Below are 20905 nucleotides of genomic sequence, written 5' to 3'. Positions count from 1 at the left end.
GATGACCCAAACTGCACCTGTGGCGAGAGTGAAGACTGGGCACACATTCTATACGAATGTATAGAATGTGTGCCCAGTCAGATTGGCCCCTTTCCAGGGGAGAAGAACAAATTCATCATGGAAGAGGAAAAATTTAAAGCCTTTACATCTTTCACACAGAAAGTATTCGAAATGCACAGAACTATCCAAAGAATGGCAATTCAGCCCCCCAGCAATAATCAATAGTTAAAATTACCCAAGTTTCCCACCACGCCCAGACGATCACTTAAAAACTGTCAGGATAGCAGTATTCTGCACCCTGACATGACAGACCTCCCCAGGATTATCCTGCCATGTGTAGGAACCTGGCGCTCCATGCCAAATAAGTAACCACGGAAGGGAGGGGAGATGTATAGGCAGCCAGGAAAGCAGATTAGCTGAAAAATATCTGTAAGCTAGTAGCAAAGGGATGCAATGTAGAATGAAAGAAGAATGAATAGGCTGGGCACTGAGTGAACTAGGAATTATGGTAAAAGGGAATAAATGGCAGTTTTGGTGAAAGAAAGAGTGACCTAGCATGAGGGAAGGAGAGAGTGAATGGGAATGAGTGGAAGAGCAAATGTAATTGGTTGAAAGAATACAAAGTTAAAAATAACTTACATTACTTTATATATACTAACAACACAAACACTATCACTGCATTCTCCCCTGGCCTGCAAAAAACTTGCAGCTAGGCCTGCACCACAACTGAAGAATAACAGTAATTTGAGGTGCCCAGAGAGGGCAGTGCAAAAAGCAATAGTCGAATAAATTAAATGAAAACAGAAGAATGAATGAAAGTGTAAGTGTGTGAGAAAAAGAACACAAACCATAAATGCTACAGTTAAGTACACACTAACCCTAGTTTTAATTAGCATTTAAATTCACATTACACATCATTGCATCTCCTCCCTGGTGTGTGAGAAAAAGATGAATGAGTGTGAGTGAAAAAAAGAAAAAAAAAATATATATATATATATATATATATAAAATATAAGAAAAAAAGTATAAAAATAGAATGCAAGTAGGGTGAGAATGCAGATTATGAATGAAGTAAATGTCTCTCCCACCCCTTCGCCTGGTGGGTTCTCCACTGCCAATTAATATATCCCACTCCTGGAGCAGGATGGGCAGCTTGACCTTCCTATTGGATTTGACACTACAGTGGATTCCGGTTAGTTGGGCCACCGGTTAATCTGGGCAGCCATTTATTTGGGACAAATCTTAAAAAACAGAACCCAATCGATAAAATAGCCGGGGTTTACTTTGCTTAATTGGGACAACATGCCGTTTAATCGGAGCAGAAGACTGCAGCACTGGAGATTACCCTACGATTGTCTCCAATCGTATCACGTGGTTCGTTCGGATTTCTGGAGGTCACAACCATAAAACAATAAAAACAATTAGCAGTCACCTGTCTATTGGGCTTTTAAACTGTTAGTGCAATCTATCATAAACAGATAGTAAACTCGATCTTATTGAATTCATGATAATACCGACAGCTGGAATTTTGTGAGTTATTGTGGTGAAATGTGTTTACACTTCCATGGAATCTTCAATCATATAAAAAAATTAATTCTCAGAATCTTCTCTTCATTCCTATTTTTAAAGCTTCGTAACTTGTTACTCCGTTCTCACTTGTGCATATCGTGTTACTTGCAATTTGTGTGTGCCGTGTTCTTTTTATTGATTGCTTATCTTTTTACTGTTTTAAATTTTAACCCTCACCCACAAATGTCAGGGAACAGAAATGTCAACTAGGTAATATGTACATATTACGGCATTTGATAATTGAGAGCTATTAAATGCTCAATAATTCCTATATTCTATTATATTATAAATCAACAGGGATTACCTTTATTTTAGATATAGGAAGCTTCTTTTCCAACTCTCCTAGTCAAACTCACTAATAATTCTTGAGGATGGCAATATCTATTTTGTAAAGCAGGTGGGGCATCTTCCCCACTGTCAGAACCATAGTGTTCAGACCGTGCAGTCTTAACAATGAGCACTCATGGCTGCAGTCTTAACAATGAGCACTCATGGCTGCTGTCTACAAACACCATACTTCTGGCAGCATGGAAACCATTACTTGGATTGGTATAAAATTAGATTTTGAGGTCTAAACTGTTTAATAAATATGGACCGATTATTTCTTTTGGTCCTGTAGAGCAAGTACGCAGATCATCCTGTAGACTGATTATTTCTTTTGGTCCTACAGGACCAAAAGAAATAATCGGTCCATATTTATTAAATAGTTTAGACCTCAAAATCTAATTGAGGTCTAAATCATGAGCGCTCATTGTTGAGACCGCACGGTCTGAACACTACGGTTCTGACGGTGGGGAAGACGTCCCACCTGCTTTACAAAATAGATATCGCCATCCTCAAGAATTATTAGTGAGTTGGACTAGGAGAATTGGAAAAGAAGCTTCCTATATCTAAAATAAAGGTAATCCCTGTTGATTTATAATATTACGGTATATACGGAATAATGTTAATTATTCCGATTATCACGGTATATTCTTCCGATTTTCATGTATTATTTAATTTTTTAATTGGTAAGGTAATAAAGGGTAAATTTGTGTTTAATATATCTTCAATTTTATAGCCCGTGGATAATATTCCTCCTATTTTCGCTAATTAGAATCGCTGTTTAATAGAATTAAAATTGAATTTGCAAACATGATCACAATGACCGGCACTTACTACACATCATATAATGAATGGTACTTTAATATGGTGACTCCATCATAATGTGATTTGATTGTAAAGCGGAGGTCCATTGTATTTTTAACTTTTTTTTATGTGTAACTTTGGATAATTGTGGCAGCCGCTTAATTGGACCAAAATGCACTAGTCCCAACGTGTCTCAAATAATCAGAATCGACTGTACTGATTATTTAAGACACCGACGAAGACATTCTGTGGCTTTGCTGCCGACACGCCATTGGCGACCTTAACTGGGTACTCTAACCTGGTTTCCTTTAAAACCCATCCCCAGGCAGTGGACGGAGGAGACAGGTCTCTGTCTCCTCCGTCCACTCCATTGTCCTCCCCACTTATCACCTGGAATGGGCTGGAGCTGTCTACTCCTGCAGAGATTGCAGATGCCCTAGGGACAATATTTTCACAGTTATCTGAATCGACGGCATACGAACCATCATTTCAGAAGATTAAGACCTTAGCCAAAAAAAAAAAAAAAAAAAATCCCATCTGAATTTCAGAAAATCCTTTCTACTGTACAATCAAGCACTCACTATTCTAGAACTTCAAGAGGCTCTATCCACTTCAAAGAACGACACTGCTGACCTTGAGGGAATTTACTGCATGCATCGATATATGAACTGTGAGCTGGCAGACATGCATCTAGTGTATGGATTAGCATTGGGCATTGGACGAGCTGCTCAACGAATTTATGGAGAACGCTTCCCAGACAGACACGTACCGGACCACCGTTTGTTTGCACATGTACATCAAAATTAGTGCGATTATGAGTCATTTAGAGGTAACAGGAGTAGTGTGGGCAGACCACATTCGACATGAACTCCCACCATGGAAGAAAGTGTGTTGAATGCCATCCAGAATAATCCTACTACCAGCACACATGCCATTGCCTCTGCCTTAGGAGTGTCTCATTGCAGTGTACAGCATGTCTCGCACGACGATTCCTTACACCTCTTTCATCTCCAAAGGGTTCAGTTACTGCTCCCCCAAGATCATCCTACACGTGTGGCTTTTGCGCAGTGGTTTCTCCAAGAAAGTGTTCAATTTTCCAGCCTATGTTTTGGTCATGGATGAGGCTTATTTCACTCAGGAAAGCTTATTCAATCAGCACAATGATCATGTGTTGGCTCACGACAACCCACACAGTGTGCGCCCCCATGCAGCACAACATCGCTTTGCAATAAATAGGGGTAGAATTTTTTTCAGCCTGGACTGTACTTGTTAACAGGAGAGATTGCTTCTACAGGGATGGGATACACTTAAATAGAAAGGGTGCAAGAATATTTGCTGATTCTATCGAGGCAGTGTTAGGTGGGTCGGAAAACTGCTAGCTTGGGGGGAGACAAAGACCAATAGATTGACAGTAGCCACTGGCAGAGGTGAAAGAGATTCTTGCACTGCTTCTATTAGAATGAGCAGAAGCCTGAAAAACAAGATGCATGGTATTTCAGAGACTGCTGGGAGCCATTGTGGTACAAGTAAACACATGGGTTGTGTTAGGGTAGCTAAGAATAGAAACAGGTGCAGGTATACTTGCGTGTACACCAATGCTAGGAGTTTAGTAAATAAATTTGATGAATTTGAGGTATTGCTCAAAACATCGAAGGCAGATATTGTTGGGATATCAGAGACGTGGTGTCACACAGATATAAGGGATGCGGAACTGCAATTTGGGGAGTACAACGTCTACAGAAAGGATAGACAGGATAGGAAGGGGGGAGGTGTTATGCTATTAGTTAAGAAACACATAAAAACCAAGGAAGTGAAGCCAGTCGACATCGCTGGACAGTGCAGTGTGGAGTCAGTTTGGTGTGACATAAGCATTGGGAGATCAAAATTGAGAGTAGGAGTGTGCTATAGGCCTAATGACTCTGATGAGTATAATAAGGAACTGTACAGGGAAATAGAGTGGGCCAGTAAACCAGAGTGTCTTATAATGGGAGATTTTAATTTCCCAGATATTGACTGGAATTTGGGGGCTGGATACTCACACACTAGCAGGGCTTTTGTGGATTTATTGGATGATTGTTTTCTACATCAGCATGTTCGGGAGGCAACTAGAGGGAGTAATACTCTTGATTTGATTATCAGCAGTGATTCTTCATGCATCAAGAATCTGCAGATAAATGAACCACTAGGTGGCAGTGATCACAGTGTGCTGAAGTGGGATTTACTCAAAGAGGTAACTAACATTAGGGGTAAAGGGAAGGGTTATTGCTTCCGTAAAGGCGACTACGATGGACTGAGACAGTATTTAAATTCTATACAGTGGGACCAACTGATGATGTTACCAACAGCAAATTCAAAATGGGAAGCATTCAAAGAACTTATCTTGGAAGCTACTAGGCTTTACATACCAACTAAGAAATATTGTTCAAGGTTTAGGCCAAAATGGATGTCAGATGAACTAATGAGGCATATGGCAGAGAAGAAAAATGCATGGGATACTTACAAATTAACACATGACACAGAAGCCTATGATAGATACAAGTTGATATGCAACCAAGTTACAAAGGAGGTTAGGCAGGCGAAGGCAGATTACGAGAAATCCTTGGCAAGGGATGCAAAGAAAAACAGCAAAGAGTTCTTTACTTATGTAAACTCTAGAAGGAAAGGGATGAATCAGATTGGTCCACTTGATATTGATGGGTCAAGTGTTGATGATCCTGCTCAGGTGGCTAACAAACTAAATGAATATTTTGCATCGACATTCACACATGAGGAGTTATTCAGCGAGGGGAATGCCAGAGGTGTATTCAACTCTAGCAGTAAGTTACAGAATCTTGAAATAACTGGGAGTAAAGTGGAGGAGAAACTGTTGAAGATAAACACAAGAAAGGCACCCGGGGTGGATGGGATCTATCCAGTTATATTAAAGGAGGCAGCAAAGGAAGTAAGCAAACCCTTAGCCATAATTATGAGAGCTTCCTTGGACTCAGGGGAGGTACCCATAGACTGGAAATGTGCAAATGTGACCCCAATTCACAAAGGAGGATCAAAGGCTGACACAAGTAATTATAGACCTGTGAGCTTGACTTCTGTTCCAGGAAAATTAATGGAGGCACTGGTTAAAGATGCACTGCAGGATCATTTAGACAAGACTTCAGTTATAGCTCAGACACAGCATGGTTTTGTTAAGGGGAAGTCTTGCCTGACCAACTTGATTGGATACTATGATGCAGTCACAAAAGAACTGGATGCAGGGAATAACTTTGATATTATATACTTGGATCTTAGAAAGGCTTTTGATACTGTTGCACATGGAAGACTGCTACACAAATTGGAGCAGTGTGACATTGGAGGCAAATTGCTGCTATGGATAAAGGGGTGGTTGAGGGGGAGAAGACAGAGAGTGGTAATCAATGGACACTGCTCATCGTGGACTGATGTTATTAGTGGAGTCCCTCAGGGCTCAGTGTTGGGTCCATTATTGTTTTCTGTATTTATAAATGATATTGATGATGGTATATCAGGCTTAATGTCCAAGTTTGCAGACGATACGAAGGTTGGCAGGGTTGTCAAGGACACTACTGACACTATGCTGCTGCAACAGGATTTGGAAAGGTTGAGCAGATGGGCTTCGAGGTGGCAAATGAAGTTTAACATTGACAAATGTAAAGTACTACATATGGGAAACAGCAACCCCAGAGCAACGTATCAACTCTATGGTACAACACTGACAGTGGTAGAGAATGAAAGGGACTTGGGGGTGATTGTGCAGGCAGATATGAAGTTCTCTGAGCAGTGCAGACGGGCTGCAAGAAGGAGCTCATGGAGTATTGTCAATGATATACAGGAATTTTTCCAGCAGGGATAAGGAGGTGATTATTCCATTGTATAAGGCGATGGTCAGGCCACACCTTGAGTACTGTATACAGGTCTGGAGGCCTCATTTCAAGAAGGATGTAGAGCTGCTGGAACGAGTACAGAGAAGGGCAACAAGATTAGTGAATGAAACAAAGGGGTGCTCTTACGAAGAAAGGCTTAAGTTTTGCAAATTACAGTGTCTGGAGACTAGGCACCAGCGAGGTGATCTGATAGAGGTGTTTAAAGCCTTGAATGGTTTAAGCATGCTCAATGCTGATGGGATTCTTCCTCTAGCTCAGAATAATCACCTGAGAGGGCATAAATTCAAATTGAGGAAAGACAGATGTAGGATAGACGTGCGGAAATTTGCCTTTAGCCAGCGGGTGGTTGGTTGGTGGAACAGACTTCCATCCCTTGTGGTGGAGGTTGATAGCCTAAATAAGTTTAAGGCTCAGCTGGACAGGTATTTTGAACGAACAGAGGGGTGAAGTGGAAGTGGTTTTTTTTTTTTTTTTTTTTTTTGGCTGATGCTGCATAAGCTTGCTTTCTTGCATCAAATGCCTCTACTAATGCTAATGCTAATGCTAAATGTGTGGGCAGGTATGGTCAGTGACTGCTTAGTCGGCCCATACCTGTTACCATCCCGCATGAACTCCACTAAATATCGGATCTTTCTTGAACAAGTTCTACCAGGGTTACTTGACAATGTTCCAGCAAATGTGAGATGCAACATTTGGTTTCAACATGACAAACACACCTTATGGAAGGTGTGTTCGTGGCGTTTTGAGCATCAATGGATTGGCTGTGGTGGACCCGTTGCCTGGCCCCCATGCTCACCTGATTTATCGAGCCTTGATTTCTTTCTGTGGGGGCCCTCAAATCTATCGTGTATGAATTGCCTGTGGAGACGGAAATGGATCTCGTGGTGAGACTTTTCTGCACTGCTGCTACTGTCAAAGAAACTCCAGGTGTGTTCAGGTGTGTCCGCCAATCCATGCTGCGTCGGTGTCACACATGCATCACGTCTCATGGTGGAACCTTCGAGCATCTGTTGTAACATCATGAAATGCATCCATCTCGTACTCCATTGTTAATATTATGTCAAATAAATGTTTGCCACTAATTACTGTCTTGTGTCATTTCTGCTTCTTGTGCCTCTGCTACTACTTTCCCGTGACGTTTCCGGTTATGGGTTCCTATGCAATTCACATTCCTTTAGATGTTACCTACCTCCCCTAAATGTTTGTACCAATATTTTTGAGACACCCTGTAGAGTCCTAATCAGATCTCGCCTTGATTTGGTGCCCCCCGTGTGTGATTTTGCTAGGGAAAGCGTGCTAGCACAGCTTGCCCCTATTCAACATTCTGCCCTCGGGATTGCTGTAGGTGCTTATAGAACATCGCAGTACAAAGTCTTTATATCGAAGCACATGAACTTCTTCCGCTCAGCCTCAGGAGAAAGATGTTACTCCTGAACTATGGGGCCAAAATTCAAAGTCTAACTGGTCACGCCATTAGCCCAATACTTAATGATCCACAGTTTTCAATGCACTATAGAAATAAACCTAGAGGAGTTCAACCTACTGGCATCAGATTGCAGGCATTATCACAGAGCTGGAATATACATCTTGACAAAGTCCTCCAAGATTCAAACAGTGCAGATCCTCCATTGTCTTCTATTAAACCACCTTGTGACAACTATTTCCTAAACTGGGGAAAACATTTGCTTGCAAATACAGCAACTCCATACTGCTCACACACAAAAGTATACACTGATGGATCAAAGTGTGAAAGTGGAGTCGGGGCTGCAGCCTTCTTTCCCACTGAATGCAGTAGTTGTACAGCAGAATTATGTGCCATCAAGCTTGCCCTAGAACATATTCTTTGTCTGTCCATCCAAAAAAGTGTAATATATACAGACTCACAGAGTGCACTTTTAGCCTTGCAAAATTCCTCCCCACCAACACATCCTGTAATAAAAACAATAAAAACTCAGCTGATGCATATTCATGAGCAAGTAGTCATCTTGTTTATGGATCCCAGGCCACACTGGGATATCAGGGAATGAAAAAGTGGATTACGCAGCAAAACAATCATCCAACATAGCATCGTCAGATTGCTACATTGCATATATTGACTACAGATCCTATATAAGATATGTATCAAGAAACAGTGGACACTTCTATGGCAAGCTCAACTGCAGAACAAGCTCCTTCAAATAAAATCTGAACCACATTTATGAGCTTCCAGTATCTGTGTAAACAGAAAGGAAGAAGTCCTCCTATCCAGAGCATGAATTGGTCACAGTCACCTCACCCATCTCTATCTGCTGATTAGAGACAATCCTCCGAAGTGTGCGCACTGTAATTTCTCACAATGAAACACATTCTTGTTGATTGTGCACTGTACACTGATGCCCAAAAAGCCTCAGTATTCTTCGAAACCTTCAAGAACCTTTAACACTTCGTCATATCATAGGCAATAATATGACAAAGGAAATAGGACCTCCACATATTTTTTTTACTCTTATCATAAGCAATGATGCAAATCTTCCAGAATTTTTCTGCTTCCTAAAACAAACACAGCTATATGATTGCCTCTGACATGGTTTTATTATCACCATGTCTGACCCCCATATCGTTGATAGGTGCAATATGGCCCTAGTACAACAGAAATAACAATACCTATAAACAAATAGATGTATATGTTGTTGTACAACCTTCAGATTTGGTGGTTAAACATATAAATGATGAAACAACATTTAGAGATTGTAGCTGCCCTTTCTTTTTCAGTTATACTTTAAATTTTTTCAGTCCCGCTATAGTAGTGTTGCACAATTTAATAGCAACAGTCCCTTCTTTGTTCTTTTATGTTACCATCAATTCAACTTTAGCCTTTTCAATAATCACCAGTTTGAGAAATGCTGATGTGTAACAAACTAATATTTAAATTTAAATATTTGAAAAAAGGTTTAAAAACTCTGAGAAAAGTTTTATTATACTCATATAAAATTTATTTTGAATATTTGTAGCGTACTTGTGCTTTTGTATATAAGTTACATACAGAATAAAATATCTTAAAATTCTGCATGCTAATATAGGGAGTGCAAAGGAGGGTGACACCTCACCAATAACAACTAGTGAACGCAAAGATTCTCTTAGTCTCCAAGTGGAGTTTGTTAAAGTGAACATATCCAGAATTAGAAAAATTAATTTAGGCCATTCTGATACAACTGGTGGAGTACAGAAGGGAGGTAGAAGTTTAGACTCAGGTGGTGCTGTGATCAGATTTTCTGGTAAGTTTACTTTAACTTAGTTTTATTGTATATATATATAAAATATATAAGTGGAAAGAAATAAGAAAAAGGTAAAGGAATCAAGAAAGTAGACAAAAGCAATCTTAGGCAGCATAAGCTAAATCCCAGCAATGCAAGGAAAATAAAGAAATAAGAAAAATATAGGGGAAAAAAGGTTAAGAATATAAATAGTTTATAAATAGAAAAGAGAAAATTATAAGAGAGGAAAAGCGCACACATGCGCACACAAATAAATACATTTGTATATACAGAATTAGAAGAATCAAGAAGAAAGAATGTTGCCATATAACTCACAATCGTGGTATCTTTGTCAGGTGTCAGTCACCAGGATTTCAAGTAAAAATGGCAATAATGTGTCTATTTCTGATGTAAAATACATGCCAGTAAAGGTACAGACAAGGCATAGGTATAAAATGAAATTTAATGAAAAGTTTGGTTAAAAATTAAGCTGAAATAAGCAGGTGTACAAAAAAGGACGGATGATTTATGCAGATGGCATGTAGTTGACACAAAAGACTGCTGATTCATATGGAAGAAAAACAAGAAAAAAAATTACAATAATCAGAAAGTGAGAAATGAAACTCCAAACTAGGAAGAGGTTAGAGTTATCTTTTGCGCCTTCTGATTATGGTTAGTTCTTTTCTTGTTCTCTTATTCTTCTTCAATATGAATAAAGTGGTCCCTGTTGTGTCAACTACATGCCATCTACATGAATTTCTGTACTTTTTTTCTACGCCAGCTTATTTCAGTTTCCATTAATTTTTAAATAAAATTTATAATTTTTTTACTAAACTCTGCTTTTACTAAATTCGGAAGTTTTACTAAATTTCATTTTCTACTTATGCCTTTTCTGTTCCTTTATTGGTATGGATTTTACATATGAAATAGAGACACGTTATTTCCGTTTTTACTTGCAGTCCTGGTTGACACCTGAAAAAGACACCAGGGTTCATCATCATTAGCCATTTTCAATCCACTGCAGCATGAAGGCCTCTCCAGCAACTTTCCAGTTCCTTCTGTTTTGTGCAATGGCCATCCATTTACTACCCACAAACTCATGAATTTCATCTGTCCATCTCCACTGTTGTCTTCCAGGTTTTCTTCTACCTCCTCTTGGGTACCATTCTGTTATTTTCTTAGTCCATCTGTCATCATGTCTTCGAGCTATGTGTCCTTCCAAGACCATTTTAGTTCTTGTTTTGATAAGAATGTCCTTTACTTGAGTTTGCTGCCTAATCCATGTGTTTCTCTTCTTATCTAACAGTCTGATTCCCAATATAATTCGTTCCGTTCTTCGCTGTGTAGTTCTCAGCTTCTCTTCCATTCTTTTGGTGAGTGCCTAAGTTTCACTTCCATAAGTCATGGCGGGGAGTATACAATGGTTCATTATTTTATGTTTCAGACAAATTCAGATATTGCTCATCAGTATGTGACTATATTTCCCGAATGCTATCCATCCAAAATTTATTCTACTCTTGACTTCCAGCCATTTATCACTATTACAGCTAATGACTTGTCCCAGATAAGTATATGACTCCACCTTTTCAATTACTGTTCCTTCAATCATTATATCCCTTTCTGTGGCATACTTGTTCATCATTACTTTTGTTTTAGCCATATTCATCTTTAGTCTAAAATCCTTACTAACTGTGCACAAGTGATTAAGATTTTCCTCTGATTCTTTGGGATCGTCGCTTATGACCACAATGTCATCTGCAAATCGTAAATGGTTTAGGTACTCTCCATTCACATTGACTCCTTTCTGCGACCAGTCTAATCTTCTGAAAGCTTCCTCAAGGGCAGTAGTAAACAACTTCGGAAATATTGTGTCTCCTTGTCAAACTCCTTTCTCAATTTTAAATTTACTACTCTTTGTCTAGTGTAATAAAGGAGATATCATTCTGGTATATTTTCTTCAAAATCATAATATATGGAGTATCTATACCTTGTCTTTCCAGTACCCGAAACCTTTCCTTATGCTGTATAGAATCAAATGCCTTTTCATAACCACAAATGTCAGTCATAGTGGTGTTTTATATTCATTTGCTTTCTCCATTAGCTGTGATATTACGTGAAGGTGATCCATAGTTGAGAATCCTGTCCTAAAGCCAGCTTGCTCTTAAGGTTGATTCTCATCGAGTGTTCTTTCTAATCTGTTAGTAATGGCCCTTGTGAACAACTTGTAGATGTGGGATAACAAGCTAATTGGTCTATAATTTCCAATTTCTGATTTATCACCTTTCTTATGCAGTAAAACTATGATTGCATTATTCCACTCCTTAGGCATCACACCTTTTCTAATGCATTTTGTGAAGAATCTTGCCAGTTTTTGTATCATGTCTCTTTCTCCCAATTTTAACAACTCTACAGTAACTTCATCTTCCCCTGGGGCTTTCTGATTCTTCATTTTCTTCAACCCCTGTTCTACCTCATCAGGAAACATATCGGGTATGTCGTATGTGTTGCTAATTTGCGATCCATCTTCCCCACTGCTGGCATCATTCTCTCGCTCCTTGTATAATTCTCTATAGTAGTTTTCTGTTATTTGAATTATGCCTTCTCTGCTATTTATAAGTACACCATCACTATTCTTCAGTTTCAGTATCATTTGTCTTTCTGTATTACTGCTCATGGCTGCTGATTTAAGTCCTTTGTTTTCCTTTAATGCTTGTTCTACTTTTCTTATGTCCTCACTTTATCACTTTCAGAAAGTTGTAATATTCCTCGTCGATATCTTGGTCCTGAGCAGTCTGCAGAAGTTCAAACTTGTTCTTAAGTTCCAGTACATACTGATCTTTCTCCTCTTCTGTTATCTCAAAGACCTTTGTATTATTTACTCGAATCAGTTTTTTCCTTTACTACATCTATATTAAGTGTGCATCTTACCATTCTGTGATCACTTCCAACATTTACATTATTCAGGACAATAACATCATTCACGATATATCTTCTGTTAGTGAGGATGAAGTCGAGTTCATTAGTTGTTAATCCATTTGGACTCTTCCATGTCCATTTTCTGTTCACCCTTTTCTTGAAAAAAGTTGTTCATTACTGACAATCCTTGAGATTCTGCAAATTCCACAAGTCTTTCACCTCTTTCATTTCTTTCACCAATTCCAAAATTTCCTATAGTTCCCCTTTCTGCCCTGTTTTGTCTTTTTCCAACCTTAGCATTGAAGTCCCCCATAATAATAGTGTAGAGGGTTTTCTGCTCATCTAGAAGACTCAATTTCGGTGTACATTTCTTCAACTTCTTCATCATCATGGCTCGATGTTGGTGCATAAATCATTATCAACTTTAGTAGGATTTAGGCTTTTCATACTGATTAAGAAATATTGATCAAAATTTAGGCCTAAATGGATGTCAGATGAAATAATGAGACTCGTGGCAGAGAATAAAAAATGTATGGAATGCATATAAATTATCAGGTGACACAGAAGTCTGTGGCAGATACAAGCGAGTCTGTAATCAAGTCACAAAGGAGGTTAGGCAAACGAAGGCAGATTACAACAAATCTTTTGCAAAGGATGCTAAGAAATACAGCAAAGACTTCTTTACTTATATAAAATCTAGAAGGAGGGGGATGAATCAAATTAGTCCACTTGATATTGATAGTTCGACTGTTGATGATCCTGCTCAGATAGCTGATAATCTGGATGCGTATTTTGCATCTACATTCACACATGAGGAGTTATTAAGGGAGGAAAATGCCAGAAGTTTATCAAACTGTAAACAGGGTGCTTAATAATTTTGTAATAACTAAGAGCAAAGTGGAAGAGAAATTGTTGAAGTTAAACATAAGAAAGGCATCTAGGGTGGATGGGATCTATCCAGTTATATTAAAGGAGGTGACAAAGGAAGTAAGCAACCCCTTAGCCATAATGAGAGCATCCTTGGACTCAGGGGAAGTCCCCACTGACTGGAGATGTGCAAATCTATCCCCAATTCACAAAGAGGGGGATATAAGTGTGACACGAGTAATTACAGACCAGTTAGTTTAACTTCTGTTCCAGAGAAAATAATGGAGTCACTTGTTAAAGATGCATTGCAGGATCAGCTAGACAAGACTGCAGTAATAATTCAGACACAGCATGTTTGTTAAGGGAAAGTCTTGTCTGACAAATTTGATTGGATACTATGACGTGGTTACAAAGGAACTGGATGCAAAAAAATAATTTTGATATCTTATACTTGTATTTCAGGAAAGCTTTTGACACTGTTCACATGGAAGACTACAGTGCAAATTGGAGCAGTATGGTATTAAAGGTAAGTTGCTATAATGGATAAAATGGTGGTTGAGTGCAAGAAGATAGAGAATGGTAATCAATGGACACTGCTCTTCGTGGACTATTGTTATTAGTCGAGTCCCCCAGGGTTCGGTGTTGGACCGACTGTTGTTTTGTATATTTATCAATGATATTGATGAAGGTATATTAGGCTTACTGCTGAAGTTTGCAAATGATACAAAGGTTGGCAGAGTTGTTAATGACAGTAATGGCAGTGTGATTATGCAGCAGGATCTAGAAAATTTGGGCAGATGGGTCAATTTGGGCAGATTTGTCAATTTAACATTGACAAATGTAAAGTACTACATATGAGTAGAAGTAACCCCAGAGAAACATACCAACTGTGTGGTACTACACTTAAGGTGGTAGAAAATGAGAAAGACCTAGGGGTAATTGTGCAGTCAGATATGAAGTTTTCTGAGCAATGCAGACAGGCTCCAGAGCAGGTCATGGGGTATTGTCAATGATATACAGGAATTTTGCTAGTAGAGAAAAGATGATTATCCCTTTGTATAAGGCAATGGTCAGGTACTGAGTACTGTGTACAGGTCTGGAGACCTCATTTTAGGAAGGAAGTAGAGTTACTTGAGCATGTACAGAAAAGGGCAACAAAATTGGTGAGGGGAACGAAGGCGTCCTCTTACCAAGAAAGGCCTATGTTCTGCAAATTGCAGCAGCTGGAGACTAGCCTCCCGCAAGATCTTATTGAGGTGTATAAGGCATTAAATGGGTTGAGCATGCTGAATTCTGATGGGATTCTTCTGCTTGCTCAGATTATGAACCTGAAGGGCCATAAACTGAAATTGAGGTAGCATAATTGTAGAAGAGATGTGCAGAAATTTGCCTTTAGCCACTGGGTCATTAATTGCTGGAACAAACTTCCATCTGTTGTTGTGGAAGTTGATAGCTTAAATAAATTCAAGGAGGAACTGGACAAACTTTTAGAGGGAATGGATGTGAGAAATTGGTTATTATTATTATTATTTATTTTTTTTTTTTGACTGATGCTACATAAGCTCATGCACTTGCTTTCTTCCATCATATGCCTCCATTACTACTACATCAGAAGAAGCCAAGCTACAACTAATGAATGATGCACTTTAAGAGAATTACTAGGTTGCGTGTAATTAAATCTTAAAACTGATGTATCTGACACATCACTTTTAAAGTTTAAGACATTGAATGGCTTGGACAAACTCAATGCAGATGTGATTCTTCCTCCTGCTTGGACTAGGCACATGAGGGGACATAAATTCTGATATTACAATAATACTAAGATGTATTATTGTAAATACAGTTGATATTAAAATACAGTTTATGTTGTAACCTACCCATCACAGCCACAGGGCAGGGGGTTTACATGTTCAGGGATCAATGAGTTTAAATTATAAATGAAAAGGTAAAGGGTATTTACAAACATAATATTCAGAGCAGCTAATATTTAAATAGAACAAGCAATGAATGAAGAAGACTGTCTGCCTCTTCTGGTTTAAATGCACTTGTCCGTTTAATAAAGTATATACTAAAGAGCTTGTCATATCATCAGCATCGGCACGCAGCGAAAAGAGGCATCTTTTCACTTTTCGTCGAACAGGCAAAGCACTGTTCTAAATTTTCAGTTCAGCGAGGATTCTCTTCCTGTATTTTTTGTTGTTGAACACTTCTTGGAGGTCAACGTCGATCTCTTGCAGTTAGGGCAGCATTTCCTTTGGCAGAAATCTGTTGGTATGCACTAGCCAGTTATGGTCTACTAGCAGCTGTGTTGAAGACCGGAGATAATGGATAAGGAATTGCCAAGAACAGTGATCCCCGAAATTTGGCTCTGTAATTTTACCTATGGCTATCTTGATTGTGAATAGCAGCCTTCTTTCTCTGATGTAGGATCAGAGCATGTGCAGTTGAAGGGCATCTGCTAACTGTGTTGTTCTGAGAGCTTGGGGAAGGTGGAGTTTGATGTTGGCCCATTTTAGAAGCCAGAATTCAGCAGTAAATATCCTTTTAAGGTTGGATTCAACAGCCGAAGCCCATATCTCTGGAGCATATAGTATTGTTGGGTATAGATTTGATGTGATATATTTTTACCAAGTATGGAGCAGCTGTTGCTTGGCGCCCCAGTATAGTGAAGTCAGCCTCAAATGTATAAGGTTAATGTGATCGGTGAAGGACAGCTTGCAGTCGAAAACAACCCTCAGATCTTTGTGCATTTGAACACCTGGAACAGAGGAGCCATTGAGTGCAGGCTCCATCATTGTTGGACTGCCCTTTAGTGAGAAAATGATTTGTGCCAATTTCAGAGGATTAATTTGGAGGTTGAATGCATTGAGGTGGTCAGCTGTGTCCTGTAGTTTTCTGTTGATTTGCTGCGGTGGCCGAGTCGCATGCTTGATATCCTAGTAAGGAGCTTGACATCATCAGCATATATGATCCAATTGCACTTGTTGGCCACAAATGGCACCATGATTGTCACGAAGAGAACACCTGACAGGACCTGCAATCCAGCTGAGATATGTGGCAATGCAATTGTTGAGTAAGTTTGGTGTGACGTAAGCACTGGGAAACAAAAATGAGAATAGGTGTGTTATAGGCCTAATGACTGTGATCAGTACAACAAACAACTGTACAAAGTGGGCCAGTAAAGCAGACTGTGTTATAACGGGGGGGGGGGGTTGATTTGATTTTGATTTGGTAGTTGTTGGCGCATCGGCTTCTGTGGCCATATTGCACCTCCCAAGGTTTTTGCAGTACTTTGATCCAAGCCCGAGGCGGGAATCGAACCCGCGACCTTTGGGTTGCCGGGCAGGTACTTTACCCACTCGGCTAGCCCAGTCGGCACGGGGGGGGGGATTTAATTTTCCAGATACTGACTGAAACTTGTGGGTTGGTCACTCACACACTAGCAAGATTTTTGTGGATTTTTTGGATGATCATTTTCTACAGCTGCATGTTAAAAAGACCAGAGAAAGTACTGCTTCAGATTTTATATGCTTTTTACCTAAGTGCATATCTCCTCCCCCTTCTGTTTTTTCTGTACACATTGTACTTGCCACATTCAAATACTGTGACAGATTTGCAGTATCCCCAATGCCTGCATGTCGTGACTTGACCAGTTCTTCAAATTCATAAAATTTGTTTTCCATTAGTGTAAATGCAAGTATACATGCCTCTGCTTTTACTCTTAGTGGCCCTAACAGTCCTTGTAATCTCTGACACCTTGTGTTCCAGGCTGTTGCATGTTCCAGTGGATGTGGTGAAAGAATACCTTACAACTAGCAGTTTTCCAAACAACTTAACACTGTCTCGATAGCATCAGCAAATATTCTTGCACCCTTTTTTATTTAAATGTATCCAATCCAAAACATTCTCTCCTGTCAACAAGCACCAAACGCATTGAAAAAAATTTTACTCTAATGAGCCTTGCACACTCTTCATGGCCAAATTGATTTTCATGATTCTCATTGTGTACTCCCTCCTATCATATTTGGACAGAACTGCAGGTATTTTACTCATAACTTTTTCTCAATATTGCTCTTGACTTGAATTAAACTCAAATCTCCCACTCTTAATATCATTAGTACGAACATGTACAACAGTATTACCTTTGTGCCCTTAAAAGATGAGAGCTGCTCTTTCATTATCAATTTAACCCATCAGATATATACTGGTTTTTTTGCACAGTATATTTCCTGTTTCCCTAACAATTGGATCACCAACTATAGCTACTTTCTGTGGGACCAAGGAATTCTGTTGAGGAGGTATCATGTTGTCTGGTGCTAGTGCATGGGTTCTACCATTGGGATAGGCATCTGAGTGTTGGTGGGCCTTTCTCTCTTTTAATCCCTTTCGGGGACATCAACCCTGTTTTTCATGTAAGCCCATCAGAATGCTGAACCTCCTCACACACGTGCACACACACACACACACACACACACACACACACACACACACACACACACACACACACACACACACACACACACACACACACACACACACACACACAGGCCCTCCCTATGGCTGTATCATATCCTGTTAGCTTGGAAAGAGGGACCAAGTAATGCTCTTAATATAATTCTGATTCATAGGAGAACTACCCTCACTAGTTTTCCCCTGAACCTAAACATTCCTGCTACTTTGAGCTCTTTGCTTTGCTACTCGAGTCTGAGGCATTATTTTAATCTAAGTTTAATTTTAAAATAATGCACAAAACTAAAAGATACAAAAATTATAATGCTACATTAATCCTGCTTATTGGCATACAAACTAGCCTATTAAAAATTGTTACATACTATGCAATACAGTTGTATTATAAATTTATAGCATATGAACCTAATAAAAACACTAATAAAATATTGATTACACTCCTACAAAACTACCAAGTAGTACTTATATCATTCCTATACCAATACTGTATATTTTAATTGATGATACAAATGTTTCAACATTTTGCATACCAACCTATAATCCAATGACTGGTTTGCATTAAAAGTAAGATGAGAAAGTATACCCTAAATTTGCTTTATGTATTTATTAACATTTAATTAGTTTTTAGTGTAACTTGTATCTTATGCCTAGTGCATTATATAAATATTTTTATTTTATGCAGAAAAAGTGCTTTTCTTGTACATGGTGTGAATGTGCATTATGAGTTACATTCCCTTCATTTCTAATAAATTTATTTGCAGTATGCAAATAAATAACTTTAGCCATAAATACTTCTTATGTAATGCAGGCATCCATCATTTGGAATTTAGTGGCATAAAGGATATTCACTTTCTCTTCAGAAAAAATATTTTAATGTCTATTTTATGGGTGTTTTTTTCTCTGTATTGTTCAATTATTTAATTATGTTGCTTTGATTGCAGCCATATGTGATATAGGATCAGCATCATTCAAATATGATATGAGACGGTTAACAGAAATTTTAGCATTCCCCAAAGCTTGGTACAGACGCAGTATTGCACGAAGGATGTTTCTCGGTGAACAGAGTTCTGGAGCACTGTACAGTGATCAAGGTAGGCAATCATTTTTTAATACTAGTAAAACTTATTTATTTATCAGTCACTTTTTCAAGAAAAAGTTGTATAAGCCCCTAATATGAAGATTATGATGTAGCTAACACGAGGTACGTGAGTTATCAGGTGTAATAAACACCTAATATTTTTATTTGTATATTATAGATAACTTGCTAATCTGCTTCAATGCATTATTTTCACTACATGTTCAACTTCCAAAAAACCAGAAACCTCAGCACATGGAGGTTGTTGGTTTTGGATTTCTCTGGTTTTTAGGCACATTAATTTATACACATATTGCGCCTGTTATCTTCACAATATCTGATAACAGAATAAAAACAAGAAGAAAATTTAAAAAAAGAAGGAAATTTTAAAAATAATAATAATAATTAATAAGAGAAAAGGAAATGGACAACCTATGCATTTCCCTCAATTTATGCATTTCCCTCCTCCATCCAACTGACCTTTGAACTTCCCTAAACTGAGCCTCTACCACCCTTGTAGGTAACTTATTCCAGTAATTTATAACTCACTGGCTAAAATAAAACTTCCTGCAATCCAGTCAGTCTAAACAACTCCCCCGTAACTTTAAATTATGGCCCCTTGTTCTAGAATCATTTATAACTCTGAAAATTTCATTCTTATTCATTTTGCTTATGCCTCTCAGAGCCTTAAACACCTCAATCAAGTCTCCTCTAAGGTGCCTAGTTTCTAGCTCTGAAACCCACATATTTGAAGTCTTTCCTCATATTGATGCCCTTTTGCCGACCTCACCAGGCGAGTTACCCGTCTTTGAACCCTTTCAAGAACCATTTCTCAATGTCTTTCTTTAGGTGTGGTCTCTATACTTGAACATAGTATTCCAATTGTTCTTACTACAATTGTCCTTATCTCTACTAGCAATTGTTCGATAAATCATTGATAGGACACCATGGGCCCTCCTTGCAACCAGTCTACAATGCTCAGAGAAGTTCATATCTAACTGTATTGTAATACCCAAGTCCCTTTCCTCCACTACAGGTTTAGTTCAACTCTGCCAAGCGTATAAGTTATTTTTGGAGTTACTGTTCCCCAGGTGCAATACTTTACATTTTGCTGGATTAAAGCATAGCTGCCATTTTTCTGACCATCCCTGAAGTCTATCTAGGTCATTCTGAAGAAGCTCTGCTTGGCGGCAATCATTAACTACTCTACCAATCTTTACATCATCTGCAGGCATCGTGCCCTCTATCCCTTCACAGATGTCATTTATGAAAATCAAAAACAACAGTGGTCCTAATACTGATCCTTGGGGGACCCCACTTCTTACATCAACCCAATCTGAGGAATAACCATTTATCACAACCCTCTGCCTCCTGCCCTGAAGCCATCCTGCTATCCATCTAACGATTTTCTCCTGTGATTCCAACCTGTTCCAACTTATAAAGTAACCACTCATGTGGGACTGTGTCAAATGTCTTGCTGCAATCCAAATAAACATCGAAATTATTCCCTAGGTCCAGCTCTTGAGTGACCCTGTCAGAATAGCTAACCAGATTAGTTAAACATGATTTTTCCTTTACAAAACCATGCTGAGTGTCCTTCAGAATTCCATTTCTACTAAGTGATCCTGAATTCCACCCCTGAATTCCATCATAGTCTCCATGATTTTCCCTGCCGGTAATTTCCCACTTCGCTCTTAGAACCACCCTTATGTATTGGAGATACATTGGCACATTTCCGATCCAACGGAATTACT

The 20905-nt window shown here is 38.9% G+C and overlaps 1 protein-coding gene across 1 annotated transcript in view; it reads left to right on the top strand.

The window, feature by feature from the left end:
• The window catches only part of tweek (transmembrane protein KIAA1109 homolog tweek), an 806203-nt gene that overhangs the window by 683442 nt on the left and 101856 nt on the right, over nucleotides 1-20905 (top strand). Inside the window, 2 exon segments of the mRNA XM_090388226.1 lie at nucleotides 9653-9847; nucleotides 19018-19167. Of these exon segments, the coding sequence (XP_090244352.1) occupies nucleotides 9653-9847; nucleotides 19018-19167 (345 nt within the window).

The sequence above is a fragment of the Mastigoproctus giganteus genome, chromosome 2, assembly GCF_048544385.1.
Source record: "Mastigoproctus giganteus isolate SK-2022 chromosome 2, ASM4854438v1, whole genome shotgun sequence".
NCBI lineage: Eukaryota > Metazoa > Arthropoda > Arachnida > Uropygi > Thelyphonidae > Mastigoproctus > Mastigoproctus giganteus.
Note: the sequence above shows the minus strand (reverse complement) of the source record. Positions and strands in the feature narration are given on the sequence as shown.